At 36.0% G+C, this 17,042-nt stretch overlaps 2 protein-coding genes across 5 annotated transcripts; both read left to right on the top strand.

Annotated features, from left to right (window-relative positions):
• The first annotated feature begins 2,641 nt into the window (after positions 1–2,641).
• LOC113716371 (uncharacterized) lies at positions 2,642–4,094 on the top strand. Its single transcript, XM_027240671.2, has 3 exons — positions 2,642–3,123; positions 3,235–3,320; positions 3,662–4,094. The coding sequence occupies exons 1-3, from the start codon at positions 2,799–2,801 to the stop codon at positions 3,947–3,949; spliced, it is 699 nt and encodes a 232-aa protein (XP_027096472.1). The 5' UTR covers positions 2,642–2,798; the 3' UTR covers positions 3,950–4,094.
• A 2,886-nt stretch (positions 4,095–6,980) lies between these two features.
• LOC113716713 (uncharacterized) lies at positions 6,981–17,027 on the top strand. Of its 4 annotated transcripts, XR_011822964.1 has the most exons (16): positions 6,984–7,329; positions 7,485–7,619; positions 7,760–7,916; positions 8,894–8,973; positions 9,428–9,487; positions 9,575–9,787; positions 10,063–10,191; positions 10,868–11,506; positions 11,861–12,053; positions 12,184–12,377; positions 12,510–12,614; positions 12,891–13,030; positions 13,388–13,666; positions 13,763–14,073; positions 14,315–14,759; positions 16,339–17,027. XR_011822964.1 is itself a non-coding variant. In XM_027241114.2 (15 exons), exons 1-14 carry the CDS (start codon positions 7,111–7,113, stop codon positions 14,025–14,027), a joined length of 2,808 nt encoding a protein of 935 aa, XP_027096915.1. In that variant the 5' UTR covers positions 6,984–7,110; the 3' UTR covers positions 14,028–14,073; positions 14,315–14,969. The 4 variants fall into 4 exon arrangements, 3 of the variants coding, with proteins under 3 accessions (XP_071926626.1, XP_027096915.1, XP_027096916.1); XM_027241114.2 differs by lacking the exon at positions 16,339–17,027 and having other exon boundaries at positions 14,315–14,969; XM_027241115.2 differs by lacking the exons at positions 6,984–7,329; positions 16,339–17,027 and having other exon boundaries at positions 8,899–8,973; positions 14,315–14,969.
• The last annotated feature ends 15 nt before the right edge of the window (positions 17,028–17,042 follow it).

Raw genomic sequence — 17,042 nt, 5'->3', positions numbered from 1 at the left:
ATCAATAATAATGAAAACAAAACGAGTAAATTTTATGTATAAGTTCCTCTTAAACTGAGTGTGTTTTGATAGTAGGTTATTTGAAAATTTTTTTGATAACAAAACTATAATACTTTTTTTTGAATATGATGTATTTGCGATAAAAACGTGATTGAAAATTATATTAATGATGCAAACAAATAAAAATTGACAAATAAATTACAATCGAAACAGAGTTTCATGAATTATGTAAAATGAGTAAATTTTATCCTCTTTAAGATGTAGAGTTATGGAATACATTTCTTCCATGATACTTTATTATTATTATTTTTTAATGGCAGTGTCCGTACGCATTTGAGAGTTGTGTAGTTTATCGTCCTAGTAATATTCTACCAAATAAGGACTTTGATTTTAATAGTTGACCGACCGACCAATGGACATACATCTTCAAATATAACACGGAATCTTACAAGGAAGATTAGTAGATGAATTAAACCCTTCTTCATCATCAATTCAATGAAATTGCCTTCCTAATTAAATATTGTGTGGCCTATGGTTTGATCTACGACCGAGTTGTATTCTTCATATTAGTAAGTATTGTTATGGTTACCGCCTACCATAGCTAACCACTAAAAAGTGTTTTTCTATTGGATGGTTTTTGCTAATGACTTTGAGTTGGTCAATCTATGCAACAAGAAGATGGATAGTTATTTATTATTGCCTTTTGGGATTGAAAACAATAACAATTTTGGCTTTAATAGCTTTGCCATTTGTGAAGAAGACAAAGGATCTAGACAAGTGAATTGACAAAAAGCCAAATTTGCAATTGTAGGTTCCTCCGCGAGCCACTAGGCACCGCTAATCAATAATTGGTTCCTTTTTTTTTTTCTTCTTCTTCTTCTTCTTTTTCACCTTTTAATTCTCTCTAGTTTTACTATGAGAAAGAACGTATCAAAATGGGAAAAAAAAAACTAAAAATTAGAGTACAATTCAAAATGCAAATAAATATGCAAGCATAAGTAGTAAATAAGCGAAGTGATATTTGCACTCTTAAATTGGTCTCTTGCACTCGTTGAAGGTATATTTACTTAGTGAATGGATTAAAATACACGAGAGAGAAAGAGTGCGAATACCAATTCTCGTAAATAATTAAGAGTTGTATCCTTAAGAGGAAACGGAAATGTTTTTCGTAAATTTTGTGAGTTGGCTAGCAACCCTTAGGCAAAAACAACTTTTTAGAGGGATCCAATTTGGAACTTGGGTTGGGCTGAGAATTGGCGAAGACTCTTTCGAGCTGATATTCGGCCCATCAAATTAACAAGGGCGGAAATGTTCAAGTGGTGTATTTTTTTGAACAAAATTTAGTATCCATATATCTGTATTAATATTCTTGAATAAGTAGTTTTCTACACCAATAAAATTCTTTTTTGTGGATAAGATCTTGCATTTACAACAACTGTGCCAACAATCGTATTTCTCGCTTCCCTAAGGTTCTGATTGTTTTGAGGGAACAAGAGAGAAAGAAAAGGGAATGAAAGGATAGATGTTTTTACATTTAGATTGATCTTTGAGGAGGAAAAGGAAAAGATAGAATAAGAAGGGAAGGAAAGGAAATGAAGGGATATGGTTTTTCATATTTATAATGGTTTGTGAGGAAGGAATGGAAAGGGTAGGGAGGAAAAGATAGGGATAAGGTTTAGTTATTTTTTATCATATTGTTTTTTGTCCAAAAGTGAGTGGAAACAAAAGGAAAGGAAATCAAAATTAGTGAAAATTTTAAAATTTTCTAAAAAAACATATCTTTTTACATATTAAACTTTTTAAAATTATGAATAAAAACGTAGGTAACACCAAATAGTTTTCTTTCCTTTCCTTCCCGAATCTAAATAATATTTTCAATGTTTCCCTTCCTTTCCTAATTAATCTAAACATGTTTGATAGAATTTGCTTTTCTCTATTCTCCTTTTCTCTCCTCCCCACTTTAGTCCTCTCCTTTCCCTTCACTCATATTCCCTCAAAACAATCAAAGTCTAAAGTGAATGTTATTGGTAAAGATGGCTTAAAGAGTAAAACACGGTTTAGAGCATCACTAATCAGATACTGAACAAGAAAAATGGTATTTTATACGACACACAAGACTCTATCCCATGGAAATAGAGTAAAAGATAGCCTACTCTTGTTTATACTAAACGAGAAAAATATTATTCTATACAACACCAAGATTCTATGCTAAAGAAACAGAGTAAAAGATATTAGATATCCTACTTTTTTTTTTAAAGATAATCAATAAATGTAATAAAATTAAAGCATGGTAATTAAGTTTCCACCAGATCAATTACAAGAAAAATGTCTGATCTGAGGAGTTTGACCCACGAAAACATATATATATATATATATATATATATATATATATATATATATATATATATGCGCGCACGTATATGTACATATGTATGTACACACCAAAAATACGCACGAGAATTAAATAACATCTGGTCTTGAATGCCAAGGCCCTACATCTTCATGACAAGCACGTTCAGGCATAGCCCACAGAACCAAAAAAATAATTAAAAGAAGCAAAGGGAATGAAAAATGATGAAACGGCAAAAGAAGCAAAGAAAAGTAGGAAAAGAGAAGGGAAATAATGGCCCAGATCATCATGAGCAAGAACTTGGCTAGGCAAAGTCTCAGGCGAAAGGCCTAACAACTTCTCATGAATACATGATTCTTCTTCTCCTAACTTCTGCTATAAAGCTGAGCACTTGGCCTTATAGGAGTTTGGAACTAAGTTACAAGGTCCCATTTTCAATCAAGAAAATATGGGTCGAATTGGGGCTACAGTGCCAAGTTTTTGCTTAAACAGGATCAGGCCTCTTGTTCGAATTCGTTCAAAGAACCACTCACATTTTTCCAAAAGTGAAGAAGAAGAAGAAGAAAAGAATGATTCTGGGAATGTAGAGAAGGAGAAGTCATGTGTTGATGTTGTAAATGTGAAGCCTGCAAGTGTGATTATTGGAAGGAAAATAATGATTGTTGTTGATTCAAGTCCTGAAGCAAAGAATGCCATACAATGGGCGTTAACTCATACCGTTCAAAGCCAAGATTTGGTGATTCTTCTCTATGTAACTAAGCCTTCAAATCCAGGTTGCACTTATTCACCATATCTTTGAGTAATTCTAGGATTAGTTTTAGCTTTTAGTTTGATGTTTATCGAGCGTAGTTTTGCGTAAATGAATTTTTCCGTTTTCTTGGCAGGTGAAGAGGCCATCAAAGAGGTGGCTCCAAGAGTTTCCCAGTTTCTTTCTTGCATGAAGATTTTGTGCCAACAGAAGAGACCTGAGGTACATAAATAGTAACTTAGTATTATTTTTCACAATTTCTTATCACAAAACTGAGCGGTTAATTCGATATGTTATATGGTTTATGATGATAATTGGAACCCATTTTTAATTTCTTTTTTCACTTCTTGGGACGAATTTGTATATAGACATATCACAATTTACACACTGATAAGACTTGAACATGATAAAGTTGAGATTTTCTAGTACAAAATTTGATCGACTACAAAAGTAATTCTGAAGGAGACCCTTTTAACTTTCCTGGTCAAGATTAAGAGGGTACGTAATCAGTGGTGACATTAGCTCCTTATTTAAAGTTCTTGTTACAATCCATGCATGAAAAGGTACAAATAGAGGTGGCAGTGGCAGAAGGAAAAGAGAAAGGTCCAGCGATTGTAGAAGAGGCTAAAAAGCAGGGGGTGGCACTTCTTGTTCTAGGGCAGAAGAAGCGTTCCACAACGTGGAGGCTTCTAATGATGTGGGCAGGGAATAAGGTGGCAGCAGGTGGAGTCGTAGAGTATTGTATCCAAAATGCTACTTGCATGGCCCTTGCTGTAAGAAAGAAAAGCAAGAAACTTGGTGGATATTTGATTACTACTAAGCGACAGAAAGATTTCTGGCTTTTGGCTTGATGTTGATTGAATGAGGACTCGGATACATATTTCTTGAAGTTTTTCTCTTAATGGGACAGTTGCATTTCGCAATATCCATGTAATTGTAGTGCAATATTTATTTATTGGTGAATGTAACTTTTGTGATCCTACTAATTATTAAGCACTATGATGGCAAGGGAAGGAATTAATTAAGGGGGTGGGAAAAAAAAAAGGAGAATTTTGCATCATAAATCAACATCTCAACTTGTCAATTTGAGTTAGATTGAAACTTATGGCTACATATAAATTACGTAAAAAGAACTAAAATTTGAAATAATGATATGATTAAATTGAACCCTTCAACTCAACTCACAACTAATTACAAAGCCCATTACAACTGTAAAACTTTAGCTAGGCCATGAGGTATCTTGTTGAAGGGATCCCTTGACCACTTTAAATTTCCTTGGATGGTGCAATTGCTGACTGAATCAGGGCATACTTTATTTGAGTTCATGGGGATAACTAAAGAGAAAAGCAGAAAACATGTCGGAGTTGTCCTACTGATGAATACGTGACCTTGAAGTGATCTTGACTCAGCCTGTAGCCCACCGTCGGCAAAATTCATGGTTCCAACATTTCTCTAAAAGAAAGATGATTATCAGTTTACAGCTTATTATACTCCATGGAATCATTTCAACAGAGGGATCATTCCAAAATCTTCTGTAAGATGTTTTGATGGCAGTAGAAAGCTTCGAATCCTTTAATGACACTTGTTGAGGGCGAAATCATGAGGAGGGACTCCAAATTACTATATTTTTGAGATAAATCTTTGCACCAGTGTCCGGTGAAGTTGCCACCATTGCCACTTATCTCGGCCCTCCTTGTATTGAAATTTTTGCCCTCTAGACGGGACAACAGCACTAAAGATGTCTATCAGAGCAATATGTAAGACTAGGGCTGCAAACGAATCGAGCCGCTCGCGAGCGGCTCGAGCCAGCTCGAGTCAAACTCGAGCTCGAACTCGAGCTCAGAATATTAAGCTCGTTAGCTCGCGAGCCGGCTCGCGAGCTTGAGTATATATATATATTTTTTTTATTTTTATTTTTATTTAATAATAAAATTACGTATATTATATATATATTTTTTTATTTTTTATTTTCATAGTGAAATTACGGATATATCCTTAATATTTTATTATTTATTCGGAAAAAAAATTATTTTATTTATTTTTTTTAATAAAAATATTTTTTTTTTATTTTTTTCGAGCTCGAGCTCGGCTCGACTTGATTCGAGTCGAGCTCGAGCTCGAAAATTACCAGCTCGTCGAGCTCGAGCTCGAGTTCGAGTTTGGTAAAATTTAGTCGAGACTCGGTTCGATTAGCTCAAAACTCGATTCGACTCGTCTCGTTTGCAGCCCTATGTAAGACCGAAAGAGATTAATTTAAATGACGGCTTCATGCTAAAGACATTGAAAGGCAAGCACACGACCTTTCTTTCTTTCTTAATTTCTTCGCGCGTCGCGCACGCATGGCTGACAGAACTAGCTAGCAATACGATGAAAAGAATGCGGGATGACTTCAACTGAACATAAGCTTAAACTAGGGATGTTAAAAAACAAAAAAAAAATCTTGCAGTCAGGTAATTAATTACTCATGAAACATAAAACATATTAATTTTGGTGAAAGGAAATTTTGGGAATAATTTTGGTGCACCTTTGATTTTTTTTTTTTTTTTTTTTTGCCGGAGACGATAAGCCTAATCTATCCAATATTAAGGGGAAGGGGCGGGTCTAAGGAGGCTCAGGGATAAATCGGAAGGGACTGAACCACCATCGGATCAGACGGATGAACAGCACGCCCATCTGAATTTTTTTTTTTGGTGGACCTTTGATGAAAGGAAACAAAATAGAAGTAGACTCGACATATCTCTGACAACCTAGGGGGCATCAACCTTTTTTGCGTATCCTAATAATTGCTTCCAATTTGACTCTTCCCTTCTAGACTTTGAGCTTGAATATTGCATGCAACCGCAAGGGGGAAAAAAAAAGAAAAAGAAAAAGAATCATGCACATTAGCCTTTTTTACATTGGATTACTTCCCTAATAGGATTATGCGTTTGGTAGTCTGCTAATCATTCAACCATTTCCTTCTCTACCTTTACTCTCAAAAGATGTTACCTAACTTGTTTCATTAATCAATCCCTTTGGACTATTACTTCTATTTGACCATTCATCCTTCTTCATTCCCATATATGAATGCAATTTGACAACACCTTTATAATTGCATTCATGAGTACATGGATGAAAGGGCTACTTTTTGTTTCCTGACCCTTAATAAATGATGTTCATAGGGTAAGATTCAGAATTTAACTTTTCTTAATATGTCAGTCTAATTCAATTTTTTTATTCAAATAAAAGAATGTTTTATACCATGTATATAAAACTATCATTCATGACATGTTTTTCCTGAGACCAATGTTATGAACCTTACCATTGAGTTACTAACATAGTGCGCGAAGCGATGGAAGATCACATTCAATGCTAGACAAGGACTCGGGACAATTGTGTTTTGTACGGTTCTGTTCACTTCTTGTATCTGTTTAAATTTTTTTACATATAAATACATCATAATATTATACTAAATAATGTCAAATATTTTATTCATGTACACTACTTTTATTCCGAACACAATAGTGTAATGTAATTATACATCAAATTAATGTAAAAAGTAAAACAATCGGGCTGAACCGTATTAGATTCCAACAAGCTATTTTGACTTCAACGTTGGTATTATGTAATACCAGATCGATTATAAGACTAATATTTACTCTTAAACCTCAAAAAACTTGAACAGTCCCACTAAACTACAAATTATGTAGTAGTAAAACTACAAATTATATGAATTAGTCGTCGTAAACAACAAATCAAACTACGGGAATACCCACAGGATATCCATGTAGCCTAGAATACGTGGTCTTTCTTTCGTTCAAGGCCCAATAAAAGAACTAAAGGAAATAGTTGGACAAAACCGTGGATGTTGAAAGACCTTATAGCCCATAGAGTGTAAGAGCCCAGCCCAATTTATCCCAGCTCGCCATCTTCTTCTTCTTCTTTCTCCCCAGTCCTTAAACCCTAAACCCTTTTTCGTCTGGTTAGCTCTAATCCAGTTCCAAATTCCTCTGAGAAGTAAAGAAGAGCTCCCATGGCGAAGAAATCAAGCTCCGACGGCACAAAGACGAAGAAAAATAAAAAGAAAAGCAACAAAAGATCAGGTCCAAATGCAGTAGCAATGAAGCAAAAAGCCCCCCAACCGAACCCATTTGAGACCATTTGGTCCCGTCGCAAATTCGATATCCTCGGTAAAAAGCGCAAGGGTGAACAACGTCGTATAGGCCTAGCTCGGTCCCTTGCCATTGAAAAGGTCAATTTGATTACAACTTATGGCAAGAAATTCAATAGGAGTGAATTGCAAAACCAAAAAAAAAAGAAATTTTTTTGGTTTCTTTGGATTGAATTGTGTTGTGCTTGGATGTTTTGTTGTTGATTTTCCTTTTTTGGTTTTAATTTGGGATGCAGAGGAAGAAGACGCTGTTGAAGGAGTATGAACAGAGTGGAAAGTCATCTGTTTTTCTGGATAAGCGAATTGGGGAGCAAAATGAATTGCTTGGGGAGTTTGATAAGGCTATTATGAGGTCTCAACGTGAAAGGCAGGTGAGTTGGATCAGAAAGGTTTTGTTATGTAACCAAAAGTTTTTCTTGCTTGTCTTTTTTAATTGCTACAATGTTATTGTATCTTGCTTCTATGTATGTGTAAGACCGGTTTTTTTTCCTTTTTTTCCCATCAATGACAGCTGAAGTTGAGCAAGAAAAGCAAGTATAATTTATCTGATGGGGAAGAGGATGAACTTGAGATTCAAGGTGGTCTTTTTCCAGAAAAGGATGATTTTGATGATGAAATACCATTTGATGAGGATGAGGATGTGGATGACGGGTCAACAGGAAATGCAAGTATGTATATAATCCTTAGCGGCTTACAAATGCATACCTTGTATAAATGTATGTGATGTTTTAGTAAATGAAGTAAAATTGCTTCTTTTTTGTGCTAGTAGGTTAATGTAGTATTGTGGTTTTGTTAATGTTCTCTTGTGATTGAGTTGGATAGACGAGCATAAGATGGACTTTAGAAAATAACACAAGTGAGAAAACAAATACATAATGTGACTCACACTAACTGAACAACTTTTCAGAACTCCATTGTGGGAGGTCTATCCATTCTTCTTCCCATTGGTTTCTTTCATTTCAAAAACATCTCCAACTGTAAGATTGTGGGTGTCATTTGTCGGTGGAGGTAAATACATGTAAAATTCGAACATAACTGTTGATGATCAGGGCACTGCTTTTATCCCTGTTTTAAATATCGTGAAAGCAGAAGAACCTGGGCCAGTTTTTATCCCTGATTTAAAAGCTATTTCAGTTGTGCAAAGGTTTCAACTTGTAGATTTAGATCTGTCAGTAGATAAAAATCTAGAACTTGAGCATGTTAGTAATAGTGATTCATGTGGTTGTTGAGATAATAGTGATTAATACATGTTCACTTTTTTGTGTTTTATTTATCTAAAGTGCAAGATCTTTCTGATCTTAGGTATTGAGTAATGCATGGCATGGTTGTTTTAAAAGTGTTGGCATGTTGTTAATGTTTGTGGAAAAATGCTACTTCTGAGCATGCCCCTATCATGTTAAGTATGTGATGCCTTGTCTTGTGTTCAATTCTGTTCTTCTTTGGAGTATAGCTGGTCCATCTGCAATCCGTGCTCATCCTTTGTTGCAGTTCTACGATATAGGGAAGGATAAGATATTGATGATGTTCTTAGTTTTACCATTTAAACTTTTTAGTCCATAAATTTGATAGTTGTAGCTATGTTGTCCTTCCTCAATTTTTTATCCTCTATGCTATGACTAAATTGCAATAAATCTTTTTCTGCCAGAGAAGTCAGATATTTTGGGAGAGCTTAATTTCACTGCAGTGCAGAATGCTCAGCAAACAGGTTTAGCGGGACAGGAAACCGTGAGACTCTCATCCCCCATCTCATACATTTTAGCTACCTTTCTTACATGGTATTTCAAGTAGTTGATTTATGCAAGAAAGTAGAGATTTTGTTTCTTTCATGATTAATCATAATATCACAATTGGTTGCTCTCTTCCATAAACTCTTTTGATTGCCTTGACACTGTGTGTGTGTGTGTGAAGCCCCTGGGGTTGATAGGATGAGAAAAAGACTAGTATCTATGTTTTTTTTTTTTTTTTTTTGCTACATGTGTTTTGAGGCTTCCTGTTATTCCCAAATTGGGTTGTCATATTAGTTTATGCATGCCAGTTTGGTGTGAGGTTATGTAAATGTCATTTAAGCATTTAACTTGTAGCAGTTTGGCATCAATACGTCTAAAGTAGTTTAGTATCCCCTTGGAAATTATTTATGAAATTGTTCGTGCTCCTGATGCATGTGATTTTTCTGTTTCAGAGGCAGAAAAGCAAAAGAGAAGTGATGGAGGAGATAATTTCCAAGAGTAAATTCTTTAAGGTTGTGTCTTTATGTAACTTGTTTACTGTCTAAAAGCATGGTTACTTGATCTTTTCGATAATGTGTATTTCCATTGCTTTCTTCCAGGCCGAGAAGGCTAAGGATAAGGAGGAAAATGAGCAGTTGGTTGATCAACTGGACCAAGAATTTACATCGTTGGTGCAGTCTGAGGCACTGTTGTCGTTGACCCAACCAAACAAGATGAATGCATTGAGAGCCCTTGTTAATAAGAGCAGTTCTAAAAATGAAGAAAAGAAACATGACACATCTCCAGCCCTGGACAAAACTGCTACTCGACTGGTAAGTACATCTCTACTCCCTTAGAAACTGTTTTCTGTCTTTTATTTTTGGTTCCTCACTTATGTTGCTGTTAAATGAATTTCTGATAACTTAAAGCTCCTCTATTTTCTTTGTCATGTTGGTCCATCTGATGCTATTGTACCGCACGCTTCTTCATAAGGCCTTAATCTCATATTTTTTACCCTCCAACTGTGTGGTTTTCTTATATATCTCTTGTTCAATTCAATTACTTACTTGACTTTATATGAATAATTATGGCTATAATGACCTTACAGGAAAAACCTGATTCCTATGACAAACTTGTAAGTGAGATGGCACTGGATATGCGTGCTCGCCCATCAGACCGTACAAAGTCAGCTGAAGAGATTGCACAAGAGGAGAAAGAACGCTTGGAGCAATTGGAGGTATTTTTAGTTGCTGATGAGATCATCTTACTACTTATAAACTAAGTCTCTCTTTTGGGAGCCCGAAAAGAAAGGGAAAAAATGTTTTCTCCTTATGAATTAGGAGAGTCGTTTATGATGAAAATTATGCCACAACGCATAAGCTCAATTAGGGATGAAATTATCTTTATACAATTCTCTTGGCCCTTTTCTTCTTCTTTTCAGAATACAGTAAGTCATGGAAGTCTTGTATCTTAATTAACAACATTACAAAACCAGTCATAGTATTGTGTTCGTTTTTGGCTTCCCATTTGGCAGTAGACCCTCTTTTGGCAATTTTCGTTGCACCTGAGTAAAACAGAGTGTAGTTTACATGATTTCCTTGCTGTGTAATGATTTGTATTTGATGATATTTGTATGTATTGCTCAATGATGGTACCGGCACCTGCCCAATTGTGATTTTTGTGCTTGCATATAGATGTCTTGGATTGGAATATCAGTAGATTTCATAATCTACTTCATGAAGACAAGGGGAAATGTTATGTGCAGTGCTTTTCCTTTATCGGAAAGGACATGGATATATGTATATTGTTGGGGGAGGGGGGGGGTTTTAAATCATCGATATAGACTGTAGGAAGTTGGAAAAATAAACCTTATAGGAACTTCTGTTAACTTTCATGCTGTTCCACAATGTCAGGAAGAGCGCCAGAAAAGAATGGTTGCTGCTGATGAATTAAGTGATGAAGAACCTGATGGTTCAGATGATAATGATGCATCCTCCAAACAATTCAGATCTTTATCTGGTGATGATCTTGGTGACTCATTTTCACATGAAGACAAAAAAACTAAATTGGGATGGATTCAACAGATCTTGCAAAGGGAAAATGCAGAAGATCTTGGGAGTGAGGATGCTGCTTCTACAGAGGAATCTGGGGGCAGTGAAGATGATAGTGAAGAAGAGTCTGATGAGGATGATGATGAACATGACAAAACTCATTCAGTGAAAGACTGGGAACAGAGTGATGATGACAAAATTGATACTTATCTGCAGGATGATGAAGATAGTGACGGTGATAGGGTGGAAAGAAAGAAGAAGGAACAAGAAAAGAAGGAAAAGCAAATGAACTTATCTGATACTGAAAGCCAGAAAGCAATTGCCAAGCAACAATCGGTTCAGCAAGGGGAACTTCCGTATACAATTGAAGCTCCAAAAAACCTGGAAGAATTTACTTCATTGTTGGAGAACTGTTCTGATGATCAAATTGTTGAAGCAATAAGGAGAATTCGTGCATTCAATGCGATCCATGTTGCAGCAGAAAACAGAAAGAAAATGCAAGTATGGAACTTTAATTCTTGATTTGCTATTTTATTGATTATGGTTTTGGAAATGTTTGTTTTCTTTTTCCTCTCTTGTTCTGTAATGAAACATCTCATTGACAACCCTTGAAACAAGAGACTATCATTTGCTTTAGCCATATACAAATTAGTGTATGATTGATGTTTGTGATGTCTATCAATTGTCTTTTTAACTTTGCCATATATATTTGTTTGTCAAATACTGTGACAGAGATCGCATGGTGCTAGTATGCGTGAAGTGATTCTTCTTGTTTAGAACTTGCAAGTTGGAGCTGGCATTCTGTATATTGTTTCCAGATGAGCTGATATCAATCAATGCAATTGTTATTGCCAGGTGTTTTATGGTGTTCTATTGCAATACTTTGCTGTTTTAGCAAGTAAGAAGCCATTGAACTTCAAGCTGCTGAATTTGCTTGTGAAGCCATTGATGGAAATGAGTGCGGAGATCCCATACTTTGCTGCCATATGTGCTCGTCAACGACTATTACATACTCGGGCACAATTCTCTGACAACATTAAAACTACAGGTTTGGATGTGATTGACATTTTAAATTTTGTAGTTCTCTGGCATTACTGTTAGTATACTGCAAAGATTTTCCTGCATAATCTGGACCATCTTCAATATATCTCACATTTTCTGCTATTCCATTATCATAGGGAAAAGCTGTTGGCCTTCTTTGAAAACAATCTTTCTTTTGAGGCTGTGGTCCATGGTCTTTCCGTGCTCCGATTTTCGTCATGTGGTCATGACACCAGCAATCTTGCTGATGTGTGAATATTTGATGCGGTGTCAGGTTGTGTCTGGTCGGGATATTGTAGTTGGTTCCTTCTTATGCTCTATGGTGCTCTCTGTAGGTGCACTCAACTTGTCTTAGTGTTTTTATTATTATTTTTTGTTTTACCATTAGATGTACCTTATTAGGGTGTACCGCCCAGGCCACTTGTAAGTCTACACTTTCTTCAACTTGTGAAATTGTTTGCAGGTCACGAAACAATCCCGAAAACTTTGTCCTGAGGCTTTAACATTCATTAGAACTCTGCTCTTGGCGGCTTTTGACAAGATTCAAGGATCAGCTGATGACCATCAGGTATGGCTCAATCAATATATTAGGTTTTCATAGCATATTGCCAGTTCCCATGTGCCCTATACATAATTTTTTCTCTCGAGGGTTCTTCTTGTTGAAAGCATTTTTTCTACATAGCAAAAGATTTCCTTGTTTTCTCCCAATCATGGAAGTTAGTTTTGACTCTTGCCTATTTCTTTTACTAGTTATTGTTTGACTTGCTTTTAGCCAATCATTAGTGGGAATTTCCCTTTAAGGTACAGTAGATGAGGCTACTTTATGCATTTGTTTTCAATGCAGTTACACCATCTTATGGAAATCAAAACCCTAAAACCTCTGCTCTGTATCAAGAGTAGTGTGAAGGAGATCAACCGTTTAGATTTTCTTATGCTGATCGACTTGCCAGAAGATTCTCCTCATTTCAACTCTGATAATTTCAGGTCAGTCTTTTTTCTTGCTGTAGTTAATGGTACACTGTGTTTGTTAGTTGAGCGTCTCTATTTATCTAGTGCATGACATCACTGATATACTTCTCAAAGGAAAGGCATAAATTGTTCAGAAAGAATTGGTGTAAAGGGGCTATTTCACTTGCAGTGAATGCTATCAAAATTGTGGCAGCTAGATATGTGCTTTATGACTATATGTTGATGTTGGATACATCGTGTATACCTGTTTGGTGCTGTTTTTTTAATCATGTTTTTCCTGATTGTTAAGCCTCTGATGCAGCATATTTTTCTACAGATGTTCCCTTTTGAGGTTGATGAGTATTAATTAAGGGCGAATGCTTTTGTTGACAGGGCTAGTGTTATCGCAGCAGTTGCTGAAACTCTTAAAGGATTTGTCAACCTCTATGAAGGATTCAATTCCTTTCCCGAAATATTTTTACAGATATCAAAGGTATTGCATAAGCTGGCAGGGCAACATTGCATGCCAGAAATGTTGAAAGACAAGCTCAGAGATGTGGCCCAATTTATTGAGAAGAAAGCTGATGAGCATCATGTTTTGCGTCAGCCACTCCAAATGAGAAAGCAAAAGCCGGTGCCAATCAAGATGCTTAATCCGAAATTTGAGGATAAGTATGTTTGTGACAAGTTGTGTCTTTGTTACTCTTAAAAAATAATACTTAGTATGAGCTGCCGCCTGATTTTTAATTGTTGGACGCAATCCTCTAGCTTTGTAAAGGGGAGAGATTATGATCCAGATCGTGAACGAGCTGAGAGGAGAAAGTTGAAGAAACTTTTAAAACGTGAAGCTAAAGGTGCTGCTCGTGAACTTCGGAAAGATAATTACTTCTTGTTTGAGGTGAAGGAAAAGGACAAGAAGCTACTTGAGGATGAAAGAGCCGAGAAGTATGGTAAAGCAAGGGCTTTCCTTCAAGAACAAGAACATGCATTTAAATCTGGTCAATTGGGGAAAGGCAGGAAGAGGAGGAGATAGAACTTTAGCTTTCAGCTGTCAGAACTTTTATTAGCTTCCAAATACGGTACGTTATAACTTCTCCCTCCTGTGTGTCTCTCATTGGATGTATATTATGGTCTGAGTTGGAAAGCTGTATTTCCCTCCTTTCCACACATTGGTTTAAGCTTTTACACCCTGGTGATGTAGTAACTGGTTTTCCTAAACAATTTTGATCGAATATGACCGGAAAAATGACGGGCTACATGTGGCTATTCATCAAATATACTGAATTGTCTTAATGGTGATTTTCCCTTTTTTTTTTTCAGATGAACGTTTAGGTGGCAAAACATTTTTTGGAGTTGGAGATGTAGATAGATTGGACGAGTTTAGTTTTGAATAGCTTTAACGGTGCAGAGTCTTTTCACCAAGCCTAGCTCAACAATTCAAACTAGTCTGCTTGCTGGGCTTTAGCGAGAGTGTGTTGAAGAAATGCCATGTTGAGGACACATCGCAAATAGACTATGGGAGGTGAGTTTTGTGTTACAGTTACCATTTGTAGGTCTCTACTTGAAAAGGCACAATTACAGAGCACGCCGTGCCATGCCATGCATATGCGTAGTAGCTGGTGCTGTTGTAAATGTATTCCTGGAAAATTCTTGATTTCACCTTTTTGTCATCCCTTGGAGCTCAAAAAAAAAAGTTTAAAATGCAATAATATCGAAATTTGAAGAAATGCCATGTTGAGGACACATCGCAAATAGACTATGGGAGGTGAGTTTTGTGTTACAGTTACCATTTGTAGGTCTCTACTTGAAAAGGCACAATTACAGAGCACGCCGTGCCATGCCATGCATATGCGTAGTAGCTGGTGCTGTTGTAAATGTATTCCTGGAAAATTCTTGATTTCACCTTTTTGTCATCCCTTGGAGCTCAAAAAAAAAAGTTTAAAATGCAATAATATCGAAATTTTCCTGACTGTTATTTTGCTCTTTGACAACTCTGGTCTCTTTAGTTAATTTCTAGGATCCTGATCATGAAATCAGTAGTCAGGACGAGTGCAAGAATTTGTGGATGGCAGTTTTTTTTTTTTTTTTCTATTCCTTTTCGAAGTTTCCTAATCTTCCTAGTGTTTTTTTTTTCCCTTGAAATTTCTAGCTAATTGATTGCTGGTTACCAGGCTTTTGTGACGGAAAATTCTAGGAAAATTGGGGAGGTTGTTAAACCACATTATTAATTCCTAATGTCGTACTGCCTATGCGTCAATTGCACTAAATGGATTGGGGCCCAGTCCCATACTACTTTTCCAAACGAGGGTTAGGTTAGCGGAATTTCTTGGAATTTGGTTGGAAGTAATAATCCATCATTCCCAATCTTCCACATATCCCGACAAAATTGTGGAAGGGAAAATTCAGCGGTTCCATATTAATGATGAAGACTTTTTTTTCGGTTTTGACAAGATTAATGATGAAGACTAGGAACAGCAAGACTATTGGGTCAAGTCGTCAACTTTAATCGGGAAAGTGCAGGCTCTTGTTTTCATGTTTGGTTGGGAATGAAGCCTTGTTTGGATCCGTCAAACGACATTTTTCGTGATCATATTTTTTTATTATTATTTTTTTTCATATATATCAAATCGTTATAGTAATTTTTTCATGAAAAATGCAATCCAAACGCAACGAAGATTTCGGATTTACTTAGTACTTAAAATGAATCGAAGGAAAAAATTGTTACAGAATAGAATAAATAAATTGTGTAGTAAAGAAAAAAAAATTGAAAACATTCTATTCGAGAAGGATATTACCATGTTCGAGTTTTTTTTTTTTTTTGGTTTAAGTGTTTGAATGATGGAGGTGGGCATGCTTTCCTACTATTTTCTCATTTCATATCAAAATTGTTACATTTAAATTGCTGTGTAATCACCGAATGAAAATATATGGAGCCACTTTGGCATGCATTTAATTTTCATGCGTATACTACCGGAAAAATGGATATTACCCATTTCAATATAGCATTAATATGGAGCCACTCTGCTCTTAGAAGACGAGAGGGTTGAAAAATATATATATAACCTTTGGAAATTTGGGTTTTTAAGTATGTTTTGTAATTATCTTTTCATTTCTTTTTAAAAAAAAAAAAATTGAATCCAAGGCTTTTGATTTCTGAAATTACAATTTTAGTCACTAGATCAAAATTTCATAAACATTTTTTGTCGCTTGTAAACTATTAACATCGTAAAATTATTACAATATAATAATATTTTTTAAATGGAAAAATGCAATCATTTTTCCCCCTTGTGGACCATTGTCCAAGCGTAGTCAACTAACGGGGGATATTTATTCTAATGACACAGATATGTAAGGAAGCAATCAAAGGGAGCAGGGACTGAGTACTGAATAGAGAGGAGTGATCAGAGATGGGGATAGAGAGCGTAGAAAAGTTTGTGGTGGAGAAGCTGAAGGAACTATGGCAAGCGATGGAAAACCTTTGGGGGCAATTCTTGGAATGGTTTGACAAGATATTTCCACCGGAAACAAGAGGGGAGAAGCTGCATCACTGGCTGCGGATTGCTTTACCAATTGCCATTGCTGGCGTTGTTCTGTCTCTGTTGCTCTATTGCTGCTATAAGTGCTGTTGCAAATGTGGAGGCGGGAGAAGAGTCAAGATGATGAAAGCTCCAGGCAGAAACTGTAGGATGCCAAGACCTGCATTTGAGGCCAACCCCAAATCATATTTTAGAAATCTTCGTGCACATCCTGGTGATCAACTCTGCTAAGAGATCACTACCACTACAACTATATAAACTACAAAGCCTGCCTCCTACCAATAACGGAATCTTTGCTATGGTTCTCTTCTCAGATTTGCCTTTTTTTTTAAAAAAAAAAAAAATCCCTTCTGGCTTTTGGTGTCTGTAACTCTTTCATATCATCAAACGTCAACATGTTGGTCGTAGAAGATGGTTGTGTAATGACGACGACGATGATGATGGTTATGTTGCTTTGGGCCTGTGATTATATATATATGATCCTTAAATGCTTCAAACTCTTGAAGAAACAT

Source organism: Coffea arabica, chromosome 11c (genome assembly GCF_036785885.1).
Source record: "Coffea arabica cultivar ET-39 chromosome 11c, Coffea Arabica ET-39 HiFi, whole genome shotgun sequence".
Taxonomy (NCBI): Eukaryota; Viridiplantae; Streptophyta; class Magnoliopsida; order Gentianales; family Rubiaceae; genus Coffea; species Coffea arabica.
This window is presented reverse-complemented; position numbering and strand designations above follow the sequence as displayed.